The sequence below is a fragment of the Lampris incognitus genome, chromosome 5 (assembly GCF_029633865.1).
Source record: "Lampris incognitus isolate fLamInc1 chromosome 5, fLamInc1.hap2, whole genome shotgun sequence".
In the NCBI taxonomy this organism is placed as follows: domain Eukaryota; kingdom Metazoa; phylum Chordata; class Actinopteri; order Lampriformes; family Lampridae; genus Lampris; species Lampris incognitus.
In genome coordinates, this window is record NC_079215.1 from 27803923 (window position 1) to 27817787 (window position 13865).

Here is a 13865-nt window from a genome sequence, read left to right on the forward strand (position 1 = left end):
GAGGGGGAAGGCATGTCTAGAGGCAGCAGGAGAGGAGGAAGGGTAGAAGCTGATTTTGAGATACTTTATTGATCCCTGTGGGGAAATTACGCTCTGCATTTAACCCATCCTAGCTGTGTAGCTAGGAGGAGTGGGCAGCCGCCTTGCATCACCCGGGGACCAACTCCAGTTCATCTTGCCATGTCTCGGTCACAGCAGACGTATTAACCCTAACATGCATGTCTTTTTGATGGTGGGGGAAACTGGAGCACCTGGAGAAAACCCACCGCAGACACGGGGAGAACATGCAAACTCCACACAGAGGATGGCCCGGGATGACCCCCCCCAAGGTTGGACAACCCCGGGGTTTGAACCCAGGACCTTCTAGCTGTGAGGCAACAGTGCTAACCACTGGGCCACCATGCTGCCATGGTGAGTGATGGGTCAAAAGCCAGTATTCAGAGGGGCACACCATGTACCGGTCGCTAAGCAATAAATATAAATGTATATAAGCTCTGAATTGTGCAAATTAACAGATTTCGCTGTCCTCCGCCATCTGCTCTGCACTGGAACTTCTCTGATGTCTGACGCAAATGATCGTCCAAGCCTGGGCACTTGTGAGGTAAAACATGTGGAGGAGGAACATCTCTTTGGGGAGCTACATATGATTTAGTATTTTCTGTTGTCACATGTTCTATATCTTTAATACACTAGTTTCAAATGACATACCACCACCTCACAGGTAAAAGGCATAATTAGGAAGTTTCTGTTTAGCTATCATAAACATTTATGTAAATACATACTGTACATTTCCCATTAATCTCCAAATTTCATAAATAAGCAATATGGCATTACTTGTGGAAAAGGTTATTTCTTTTTAAAACAAGCTGAAGGAGGGTAATAATGACAGGGATATTTTCAGTTTTCACAAATGACACTATGGCGGAGTATTTGAAAGAATACTTTTCTGCAACAGTCATTTCTTCTTACACCATGGCACCTATCCTGTTTCATTTTCTGCATTGGACACCCGTGTGGAGGTCAGACAGCTGGCCTGCAAGCTTCTCAGTCAGACCAAGACTTCATGGCTTGCGATATAATGTATGGACCGAGTTGCACTATGTGCAAAAGTCAGCGATGCACTAAGTTAATAAAGCAATGCTGCAACAAGAGAACACTGATATGAATTTAAACCAACTATCTTTAACATCTAGCCCTATCATGAGCTCATCTCTTTTGTATGTATACCGGCAGCCATTATTTCAAAATGCTTTCAGGGAAAATGGGTAATGAGAACGCGCCGAAGCACAAAAACACAAGTTACTAAATTTTGTTGACCTACCCCATTCACACAAGGCAACCAAACAATAAGCCGCTCAAATCCCATATATCTGACATCTCTTCTCTGTTGCCCACTGTAATAAATGTCTCCCTCTTTGTGATATGCCTGTTCATCTCTGGTCCATGTTCTTATGTGGTCTCTGTTTTATTACATTTCTTTAATGTAAGGTGACCTTGAGTATAAAGAAAGGTGTGAAACAAATAAAACCATGAGTTGATAGGCAGGGGCTTTCTGTCGAGGTGCTGCAGCATGGATGTTGTGCTGCACTTTTCTTTGTGTTTTAGTTGAAAATGGGCCTAAACTTTGGACATCTTCTGCCTTTTATTTTTATTTTTTGCTGCTGCCTCTTTTTTATTTTTATTTTTGTTAATCTTTGTTCCATGCCATTTTCTCAACTTATTATCTGCTGAGTCAACTATGTCTGCCCTATGTGGTTGTTCCACATGCACAGACATGTTCAGACATGCATTAAGATACAAAATGAAACTTGAAATCAACATTTTTTTTTTGTAATCCAGTTGATCGACTTGTGACAGCCCTACTCTCAATCCCAGTAAATTCAAAGCCAAGAAGAAAAACAACGACTAATAACTGAAGTGTTTAGGCCCGCTATCCCAAGAATAAGGATGCTTATTTTGATTGCAAGGGTTTTCCTGCAATCTGAGTCTCCTTTCCATCAGTGTTGGGTCCAGAGCTCTTTTGGGCCACCTTGTTTTTCATATGGAGGCCTGGGTCTCGTTCTGCTGCTTCTGAAGGGTCTGAAGCACCACATGGTCTTGCAGAGGCTCTATTATCCTTGGGGGCAGATTGAGTGCTGGAGGGAGCTTCTGCTCCGGGGAAGAGGGCTGCAGCCTGAGCCCCTGGACTGATCTTCAGGTCAGCCGCTGGAGGGCTGGTCAGGTTCAGGTTGGACAGAGCGTCCAGAGTACCATCTGGGTCCACCATCACGTCAATGACTATTGGATAGGCACAAAGTAATAATCAAAATGAGTATACACAGCAGATTCTGCAGACTCACAGTAACAAACCCAGTGTTTGTAATTTGGCTCAGATGTTAGCTTTAACGAATGCTTATTGGAGAAGACTGTCAGACTTGAGAAGTATCAACAGTATAAAGCAATGGTTTGCAAACTGTAATGCGTGTACCACCGGTGATACAGAGCATGTCCCTTAGTGATAAGCCAGGTCACTCTGGAAATTTGTTGTGTGTTCTGAGAAATTGGCAAAACGGATCAAAACCATTCAAATATTTGAAAATTCAGAATTTATGATTCACTTAACCAGTGTAATCAAAGTATAATTATCTTATCATAGTATACTGTTGGAGGTGTTATTGTATTTGACAGGGGAAAAAATGTATTTATATGTGGGCCCTGTGATGGATTGGCAGTTTGTCCAGGGTGTCTCCCCGCCTGCCACCCAATGACTGCTGAGATAGGCTCCAGCATCCCCGCGACTCCAAGTAAGGATAAGCAGTTTGGATAATGAATGAATGAATGAATGAATGTGTCTTTTATATGGCATGATGAAGAGATTATAGTCCATTGGATGTGTATGTGTGTGTGTGTGTGTGTGTGTGTGTGTGTGTGTGTGTGTGTGTGTGTATGTGTGTGTGTGTGTGTGTGTGTGTGTGTGTGTGTGTGTGTGTGCACATGTGCTCATATCAAACATTTAAGATTTTTCTGTGGATTAATAATTTGATGGCTTGCAGGTGGTATTTTTATGCTTTGGTTAATTTTTTTTTCCTTTGGCGCTGTCTCCTTTTTTCTCCCCAATTGTAATTGGCCAATTACCCTATTTTCGGAGCCTTCCCGGTCACTGCTCCACCCCCTCTGTTGATCCGGGGAGGGCTGCAGACTACCACATGCCTCCTCCATACATGTGGAATTGCTTAAAGCTTCTTTTCACCTGACAGTGAGGAGTTTCACGAGGGGGACGTTGTGCGTGGGAGGATCACGCTATTCTCCCCAGTCCCCCCTCCCTCCTGAACAGGCACTCTGACCGACCAGAGGAGGTACTAGTGCAGCAACCAGAACACATACCCACATCCGGCTTCCCACCCGCAGACACGGCCAATTGTGTCTGTAGAGACGCCCGACCAAGCCGGCGGTAACACGGGGATTCCAACCGGTGATCCCCATGTTGGTAGGCAATGGAACAGGCCACCATGCCACCCGGACACCCCTCTATGGTTGATTTTATCAGAGATGGTGCTTGGTCCGAAAACTTTGAGAACCACTTGTATAAATAACAAATTGCCGGTTTTGTTATTAGACAGATAAGGAAGTGTTGGATTCATACCGAGCAGCTGCCTCTCCACCCTCTTCAGGTCTTGAAGGATGGTGGAAATCTCCTGCGGTGACACAAACAGATACACTAAAAATTCAACACCAGAGAAGCCTGGCCCAGGATGACATGATTGAATGAGCGCACAATCACAACTGCAGATCAATAAACAATGATTTACTCCAACCCACTTGCTTTTCATCCGATGGGGAGAAAGTTTAAACCTGAGCTGTACCAACTTTTTGATGCTTTAAGGGCCCATGGATCATGCAGTGGACGGACCGACCGGGCTCATCAGAGGTTACTTGAGGCCAAACTCTTGAGTGAAAGGCTGAATTTATGAACCTTGTCCCCAGGAGAGGAGGTTATTTTCATCTATTTATTTCTCCTTTTTCTCCCCGGTTGTATCCAGCCAATTACCCTACTCTTCTGAGCCGTCCCGGTTGCTACTCCGTCTCCTCTGCCGATCCGAGGAGGGCTGCAGACTACCACATGCTTCCTCCGATACACGTGGAGTCGCCAGCTTCTTCTTTTCACCTGACAGTGAGGAGTTTTGCCAGGGGGACATAGCGTGTGGGAGGATCACACTATTCTCCTCCATTCCCCCTCCCCCCTGAACAGGCGCCCCTACCGACTGACCGACCAGAGGAGGCGCTAGTGCAGCCACCAGGACACATACCCACATCCGACTTCCTACCCGCAGACACGGCCAATTGTGTTTTTACTGATGCCCGACCAAGCCGGACGTAGTACAGGGATTCGAACCGACAATCCCTATGTTGGTAGGCAACGGAATAGACTGCCACACCACCCGGACACCCTATTTTTATTTATTTTTTGACCAAATATTTACAGTCACAACAACACCTCAAATTTTTGCCCGCTTACAAATCAGACGTGTCTTGTACTTTATCCAGTCCTGGCTGGGAGCTGGCAAATAATGGTAAGTGCAAAACTAAACAGTCTTTGGTTCAATCCCTGGGAGGGTCATAATGTTGTAATGTCAGCACTCACAATGATTGCCTTAGTACATAATTTGCAGCAATGGAGAAGGTGGCATGAATAGATAGCGAGTGGGGGTACGGATTGCAATTACACTATGCTTGAATTTAAAACCTTGAAGATCCATTTAGGCTTTCAAATTCTCACAAAATAACTTCCTATAATCATAGAGACTGTCCTTCTGATGTGAAGGCAGTATTAGCAGTATTTGCATATAAATCTGTTTAAAGGAGAGCTAGATTCCCTTCAAAAAGTATTATCCTTATAAAAACTTACTTTGAATTCCTGTCTCCCATGATTATTTTGAAATGTTTTGTGGCTATCAAAATGCACATTGTCTACGCAACTGAACTGGCTGTCATTATCTTGCTTTTAAAGAGTTTAGCTGGCAATCTCTGCAGTCTCATTACTGCATAATTTATAATGTAACGACAAGCATGCTATCTAACACACACACACACACACACACACACATGCACACACACAGTCGTGTTTCACGATCCTTGTGCGGACCCCTCATTGACTACATTCATTTCCTAGCCCTTAACCCTAACCTTACCCACGCAAACTACATGCCTAACCCTTAACCCTTACCCTAACCTTAACCTAACCCTAATTCTAACTGTACACTAAAACCAACTCCTAACCCTAAAATAGACCCTTTCCCTTGTGTGGAAAGGTCTGCACAAGGTATGCCCTGTCAGGTTTTGCTATCACAAGGATAGCGAAACATGTACACGCACGCACGCACGCATGCACACACACGCACACACAATTCTCCCTCTCCCCTTGCCGCCCTCATTGGGTCTCCCTAGCTTGCAGAGTCTTAGCAGAAAATCAGACTTTGCTGTTTTGGTATCTTTTTCTTTTGTTGTTTCTCAGCTAGTTCACCTGTCTTCAGATTAACCATTTTGAGGAAGCTGGTTCATCACCTTGTTGGAGCTCTTCAGCAGTAAGGAGTCATGTTCCGCTTGCAGCTTGCCCTCAATCTCATCCCATTTCCGTTCTTTATCCTTGAAAAGGATCCTGGTGACCAAATTGGGTGAGAAAGCAATGAAAAAGCCAAGAGAGCATATCGAAGTACATCAAATAAGTACACGGACTGAAGCGTTAGGGAAACTAATATAATAAATGAAATAATCTTATTTGCATATAAGTGACTGGCCAATACAAATGGCTTGTGGATAGTGAAATGACAAGTGTAAAACGAATAAAAGATGTTGTGGCTTGCCGGTGTAACCATTGTAATGTGTCACTTATCAGTGGGCAATACAATATGAGAAATGGTGGAAGTGATAGAAAATATGTACCAGAGCAGATTTATTAAACCATTTCTACTGTAGTTGATATGACCAGTTCCAGATATTGCGCTACTGTAAGTGGTGAAGCTATAATTTGCCAGACAAATTTTCCACTATGCCACCACTTCTTATCTTCTGGTGTGCTGGGAGCTAGTTGTATACAATATACAATTACGGCTCTCAGTCTCATACATCTCATCCATCACTGCATTTATCTATATTTATTTATCCATTAGCATGAATCCACTTCTGAATCTGGACCTGGTTCTAGATCAAACTGATAGCACTGTGCAGCAAGACCCATTTAATGATAAATGTATGAGTACTGTATTATGTATGTAAAATGTGCTGTGTTTATCATTTTTACACGTTTACTTCCTGTGTTTGACTTGCCATCGACTTGTCTAGCAAAGGTCTAATGGACAAAAATAGACACCCACATTTCTTGAGGGCATGACTAGATGCAGAATCATTTTTGAATAAATTGTATTCAATTTAAAGAAGTGAAAGCATGTCTTTTTTTCCCCAAATCTTTTTTATTTCTTTCAGAGTATTTGCCCAACAATCAGGAACAAAATTTATGCTCACTGGAATTGATATGTAAACTCTGAGCCAAAAAAAATGGGCATATTCACAGGGTTCCTGTTGCACTTAGAGAAAAATTACCACAGCGATCAGCCAAAACATTAAAACCACCTGCCTAATATTATGAAGGTCCCCCTCGTGCCACCAAAACAGCTCTGACCCATCGAGGCATGGAATCCACAAGACCTCTGAAGGTGTCCTCTGGTATCTGTCACCAAGACGTTAGCAGCAGATCCTTTAAGTCCTGTAAGTTGTGAGGTGGGGCCTCCATGGATTGGACTTGTTTTACCAGCACATCCCAGAGATGCTTGATCGGATTGAGATCTGGGGAATTTGGAGGCCAAGGCAACACTTAGAACTCTCTTTCATGTTCCTCAAACCATTCCTGAGCAATTTTTTGCTGTGTGGCAGGCACATTATCCTACTGAAAGAGGCCAGGGAATACGACTGAATTGAATTGAATGAAGGGGTGTACCTGGTCTGCAACAATGTTTAGGTAGGTGACACGTGTCAAAGTAACATTCACATGAATGCCAGGACCCAAGGTTTCCCAGCAGAACATTGCCCAGAGCATCACACTGCCTCTGCCGGCTTGCCTTCTTCCCATAGTGCATCCTGGTGCCATCTCTTCCTCACGCAAAAAATGCACATGCACCCGGCCATCCACATGATGTATAGGAAAACGTGATTCATCAGACCAGGCCACCTTCTTCCATTGCTCCATGGTCCAGATCTGATGCTCACGTGCCCATTGTAGGTATTTTCTGCGGTAGACAGGGCTCATCATGGACCCTCTGACTGGTCTGCGGCTACACAGCCCCATACACAGCAAGCTGTCAATCACTATGTGTTCTGACACCTGTCTATCATAACCAGCATTAACTTTTTCAGCAATTTGAGCTACAGTAGCTCTTCTGTGGGATCGGACCAGATGAGTGCCGCTTCGCTCCCCATACGCATCAACGAGTCTTGGGCACCCATGACTCTCATCGGTTCACCGGTTGTCCTTCCTTGGACCACTTTTGGTAGATACTGACCACTGCATACAGGGAACACCCCAATCAGTTCACCGGTTGTCCTTCCTTGGACCACTTTTGGTAGATACTGACCACTGCATACTGGGAACACCCCACAAGTCCTGCCATTTTGGAGATGCTCTGACCCTGTCATCTAGCCATCACAATTTGGCCCCTTTCAAAGTCACTTACACTTGCCCATTTTTCCTGCTTCCAACACATCAACTCAAGAACTGAAGTTCACTTGCTGCCTAATATATCCCACCCCTTGACAGGTCAGACATCAGGAATACTTTATTTGTCATTTCACATCATGTACTTGAGCCCATGAAATGAAACAAAATGCCATTTCTCCCAGCCCACAGCAGTGTGACATACAGACAAAAACACATTCAAGCACTACAAGAACACACTAACTAACACATATATCCAAACTAAACAAACAAACAAACAAAATCACCGTTCAAGGGAACAAACGCCAGTTAGGATGACTGTCAGAATCGCCGGTCTGCATGGGCTAGCAGTTAGCCTAGCCTGCCCCGATTACGTGTCCTGTCAGACCGCCCTCCGTGCTTCCTCCTCGGGCACAGCTCCAGGCAGGGGCCGTGGTCCCTGTGGCAACCGGATGAAGCAGACCAAGCCCTCCCAGCTGATCCAGCACCAGCTCTCCCAGCCAGACACCCTTGACACACCACACGATGACATCAAAAACACCACAGTCAACGCCAGGTGAGGCCGCCGCCAGACCGCCCTCAGTGTTATCAGAACTGCCGGTCTGCATGGGCTAGCAGTGAGCTTAGCCTGCCCCGCTTCCACATCCTGTCAAACTGCCCTTGGTGTTACCTCCTCGGGTGCAGCTCCGGGCAAGGCCACGGTCCCTGGGCCCACAGCGCAGCAGACAAAGCTGTCGCAGCCGACCCAGCGCCAGCTCTCCCAGCCAACAAACAAAGACAAAAACTTAGATGCACACGTGGACAAAGACACTGCACCTTCGATGCAGTGTCTTTGTCCACGTCTTGTTGGTGAGGCTGCCGCAAATGTGAATTCGCGCTGCCATCTTCCCATACTGGTACTGGGGTGAGGCCACTGCAAACGTGAATTCGTGCCGCCATCTTCCCACACCGGAAGTGGTGCCATTGTAACAAGATTATCAATGTTATTCACTTACCTGTCAGTGGTTTTAATGTTTTGGCTGATCGGTGTATACCATGATATACTATACCATCAAAAAAAATTCTGACAATATCATGATATAAAATTTTGGTCATATCGCCCCCCATTAGCGCACATCAAACCGAAGGATTGACCTAACCTTAACATAAAAGAAAAAAAAATTAATAAAAAATTAAACTTGACTTAGATTTTATTTAATCATTCTGCAGTGTTCTGACCTCAGCATGTGTGTAATTTACACCAACAACACAAAAGAGAGTTAGAAAAAAAAATCATCGCATCACTTCCTGGAATATTTTACATTCCCTTGATCCCGTGATGTGGCCTGAAGCTCACCTGATTTTGCCTGCTGTTTTGTCCACAGATTGACGTATCCTAGCTGAGAGCTGGCTGACAGACAATAGCAGTAAACTGTCCAGCACCGCCTGAGGGAAAGACAGAAAGATGATCTTTTTCAGTCAGTTATCACTGACTGTAGATTCAATTCTGACGGCAAAGCTAGAACAAGGAATGCTTGGGTTGCAGTAACTGTGAATAATTTTCATTTCTTATTTTCGGCACGCCTTTCACTGCTCTTTCACATTCCCACATTAATTGATTATCACCGACGTTGGTTGAGAAACTCAGCTTATCTGTCCAGCTGAGAGACGGATGCTGTTTGGGATAAAGAGATCTCCCAGTGACTATAACAGAGGCACACAGTGATTGGTCAGTAATGAAAAGCTCTGAAGGTACCAGTTCTCTCTCGTCTCCATTGTTTGCACAACAAGCTGTATTTGAACCAACAGGAGACAAACTATCAAAGCTCACTTTGAGAGGAATACATATAAAAAACACAGATGCTGTCTTTGTAACTTGGTCTATTTTTTGTTGTTGTTCAGTCTACTGTCTCTTTTAGCTAGCAAAACTAAATGGGGGCAGGAAAAAAAAAATGGGAAAGATGGAGTGAAATATATCTGGAGTTTTTTTTTAGTTTTTGTTTTTGGCTATATTCTTTGTTTTTGGAATAATTTTTTGGTATAATGATTTAAAGCTAGTTTGGATGGAAAAATCAAGACTTGCTCTTCACAGTGACACCACTTTTTATATCAGATATTAGGATCTCTGTTCTGTCTTTAGTTTCAGGACAGAGGTGGCTTTGTCCAGAGACAATAAACCAAGCAAACAATTAATTAATTAACTAATTAACTAACTAACTAACTAATGAATTAATTAATTAAACACTTTGGGTGTCTAGAAAAGTGCTACATAAATATCATTATTATTATTATTATTATTATTATTATGTCTATTAATTGATAACTCGGTACCAAAAAGACAAAGCATATAACTTCTCAGACTGTTTGGAGTGCTTAATTTTTGTCTTAGGCATCAGCACAAACCAGTCTGAAACAGAGGTTAGCATTGTTCCCGTGCATTTTAAGTATCATTCTTAATCATTACATCAGGGACTCACATCATCTCTGTTCCATGTTTGGCGCCGGATAGAGCGGGATCCTTGTCCATTGGCTCCATGGGGGCGGCGCTCAACAGTCCTCCCATCATTTCCCAGAATGCTGCTGTGCTCTGCAGAGGGGCCGTCCAGGCTGTCATCAAAGACGCGCTCCTCCACCTGGGGAAAAGATAAAATGACTATGTCAGTAGATTTGAATGTCCTTGTCCTCATTAGTTACTCAAAGGTATTTGAATGGTGTCAATACTTGGAGATGCACAGCTAATTATGAATTTAATTTCTACTAATCATTTCTACTAATCATTACTCTTGGCAGGAAGCTGGGAAGCACTGGAGTCCTGGTTTTTGGTACTGCTCCTATTAGTCTCCTTTTTACAAAAACAGTGTTTCAACTGTACGCGGCAACAGCCAAACCACAAGTATGGCATTTCTCTACCATCTTTTAATGCAGACAGAAAACCTATGTATTTTCTACATTTCCCCAGCTCATTCACTGTCTGTTTGTGTAGTGGGTTGTCTGTACCAGAGCCCCTGGGTCGGTAGCTGCAGGGCTGACTGAGTCGATCTCCCCTGCCACATCATGAATTTCCCGGGCCAGCATGGCTAAGTCTTTGGCAAGGTCCTGGCTAATTCTGTTGCAGAGACACAAATGAAATATTATTATTATTAGCTATTAGGTTATCCATGCATCAGTGCTTTTTTTATGGTTATTTTCCTTTTGATATAGTACATTTCATATTATAAGGGTGGCAGATCACAGGACAAATCGTGATATTTAAATGGATTAAATACAGATGTCAGCAAACAATGATAAATAATTTCCAAAAAAATTAGGAACAAAGCAACAGAAGCATGTTTGATGACCTTTTCGATGATGCATTACTTTTCTGTAACATCAGCCATGTACCCGTCACTTACCTTGCTATCTCTTCACTGTGTGCTGTCCAGTCTCTCATATACTCGTCCTGCTCCCTTGAGTTTTGCCTTAAAGTAGCCAGGCCGCCCGGGCTGGGTGTCGCTGGGGCTGAACCTCCAAGCTGGGTCACCCGAGTCGAGGGGAATGGCCTAGTGCGGCCCTGGTTGGTTATATGGCGGTTTGAGCCATACTCATCCTCTGAGGTGGAGGCATACTCCACAGGTACACGGCGCCACCTAGTGTTGGCTATGTTGAGGAAAGAACAGTAGTTGAGGTCAGTGAGTGATAAAGGTGCGTGGTAAACTTTTTTCCCAGAATATGATCGTTTTAAAGAGGAAATAATGTGTGGTTTTCCCTCAAATCACATTACTCTGATTTATAGTATGCTTCTCACAGCCTATGAAAATATCAGCTGACCAAATCAAACATCAAAATAAAGATGAAGCAAATACAGGTATTATCTCCACTTTCCGTGAACACAGACAGCAATGAGATAAGGGAAAATTAAATTACTTACACGCAGGTGTGACGTGCCCATAGGAGGTGCTCCCTTTAATTTTGTCTGGCAGCTTGGAGGCGCTGTTAGCCCTGGCTCTTGGCGTTGCCACTGAGGTCATGGCAGACCCTCTAAGCCCCTGTCTGATGGCATAGTCCCCTGCCACACCCCTGGCTCCCAAGGCCCTGCTCCTGGTTACGGTGGCTTCTGAATCACTCTGGGCCGAAGGGGATCCCACTCTTGGTCTCCTTGGCTGAGCCAGGGCTTCTATTCTGGACATTCCTTTTCGAGCCATCCCTGTCCTGGATGTGGAGCTAGCTGTGGATGCCTCTGAGGCTACTGACATCCGGTCCAGGTCAGCTGGCTCTGTGTCAGAGGAATCCCCCAAACGGGCTCGCCTGAGCAGAGATGCCCGGGTGGGCCGGGGTTTTGGGGCAGTTGTGAGTTTACTGGAGGAGGTTGGGGTTGCAGAGCTACCTGGAGCCTGGCTGATCTTGGCCCGGCTTGACTTGGTGCTGGCCCCCACTGTTGTGCTCCCTGTTCTGGCGTGTGAACCTCTGGACCCTGTGTTAGACATGGGCTGACAGTCAGAGAGGAGGGAGTTGTTGATGTCATCATCAGTGAGGTCTAGTGAGGTCCAGGGGCGGCTGGGCTGATGAGGGGCAGATGTCCTGCTCTTGGTTCTCCTGTCCTGGGTTTCTCGACCCCCAGAAAGGCCTTTGGTAGACGAACACAGCACCGTCCTCTCTTTCTGCTGTGCTGCAAGGGTCCGACGTTTCTGTACAACTTTCCTCCCTCCATCTGCCTGGCTCACTGTGCTGGTTGTGTCCACATCTGACTCTGGTGACATGGAGCCTTCAATGGACTGACTTGGTGGATCACCTTGGTCTGATACAGTCGTCTCTAAAAAGGCTGCCACTGCCTCAGAGTCTTTCTGCATTGTGATGCTGTCGATCCCAGGTTCCCTTGTCTGTGCTCTGTTGACTGTGTGCCCATCGATTCGTGGAATGAGCTCAATGGGAATGTTGGAGGTGGGTCTCTCCACAGTGAAACTCTCCTGCCTCAAAAGTGGTTTTCCAGCATTTTCCCTGGCGTTCTCCTCTTCCTTCTTTCTTCTCCTTGCCTCCTCAATTCTCTTTTCCCCACTGCTCAATGGACGAGGGGGAATCTTGGCCATCCTGCCCAGCTGACCCGCTCTCCCTACACCACTGTCCTGTGACTTGGCTGGAGAGGAGGGTTTGGGGCTTCCTGCCTGGCAGCCCACACCTCCAGTGCCATGAGTGGGCCTGTTTGTCCCTCTGGACGTTACTTCCTGGTTCTCTTTCTCCTGAAGTTCTGTGTCCTGTTTCTCCCCCATGTCGGTGCGCTGGCCTGAGGTCGGGGGCCTTCTTCCCAGTGCCAGCTCCTCACTTGGTAGCTGTGGCAGGGCCCTCCTCTTTCGCTCCGTGTAGCCAGACGAGGCCATAGAGGTTGAGTAGCTCGACTCACTGATTTCTGCTGGAATGATAGTTTTATATATGTATTTATTTATTTATATTAGTGAAGCAAGTTGTCTTGTTGGTTGGTCATATTGAGCCCCAATGTCAGGGATGTACAATGCTCTTATCAATTACATGCATACACACACACACTCAAAACCCTGTTCAACCCCTGCATGCTTGCCTACATTAACAGTGCAATGCATTGGCCTACAAGTAGAATACATCACTGCACACATTGTCGCAGCTCATCATCAATTGTAGCTGCTGTGTACTGGAGACAAATTTCTCATGTGCATAGGCACACTTAGCCAATAAAGTAGATTCTGATTCTTAATAGGAAAACAATACAATTGCTTAAGTTACTGTCATCTGTCTTGTTTTGGCAAACCACTTCTATAATTTAACAAATGCTGCAATGTTTTTAGTAGTGTTAACCGCCCCCCCCAAAAAAACTGCTCTATATTTAGTGATCCTCTTTATGATTTATTAATATTGTGATTGTAATGATTTATTAATAATGATTTATTAATACATTTGTTATTTTAAAATTTTTTAAAACTTTTTTAGACATCTTTCTTCTGCAGTCCATAGTCCTTATGCGGAGTGTAGTGTGTTATATTGGAGTTGACTATACAGGCCTGTAGACTGACATAAACATTGATGCATACTGGGAAAGGACATCAATTTATACATTTACTTTAAATTTGGAAAGAGGTCAGGCACATGCATCGAGCAGCCTTCACAATGGCTGAGTCCTCATTAGTGTTGAGACCTCTCAAAACAAACATCTCAGTATCTAGTACATGTCACTCTGATTCAGGGCAGAGCCAAATTG

The 13865-nt window shown here is 44.7% G+C and overlaps 1 protein-coding gene across 1 annotated transcript in view; it reads right to left on the bottom strand.

Annotated features, from left to right (window-relative positions):
* Nucleotides 1-1951: 1951 nt before the first annotated feature.
* The window catches only part of cep170ab (centrosomal protein 170Ab), a 20918-nt gene continuing 9004 nt past the window's right edge, over nt 1952-13865 (bottom strand). The window contains exons 11-18 of the mRNA XM_056280461.1: nt 11571-13046; nt 11056-11299; nt 10661-10769; nt 10141-10296; nt 9021-9109; nt 5542-5635; nt 3623-3674; nt 1952-2277 (exon numbers count right to left, since the gene is read on the bottom strand). Of these exons, the coding sequence (XP_056136436.1) occupies nt 1952-2277; nt 3623-3674; nt 5542-5635; nt 9021-9109; nt 10141-10296; nt 10661-10769; nt 11056-11299; nt 11571-13046 (2546 nt within the window). The remainder of the gene's footprint in view (nt 2278-3622; nt 3675-5541; nt 5636-9020; nt 9110-10140; nt 10297-10660; nt 10770-11055; nt 11300-11570; nt 13047-13865) is intronic.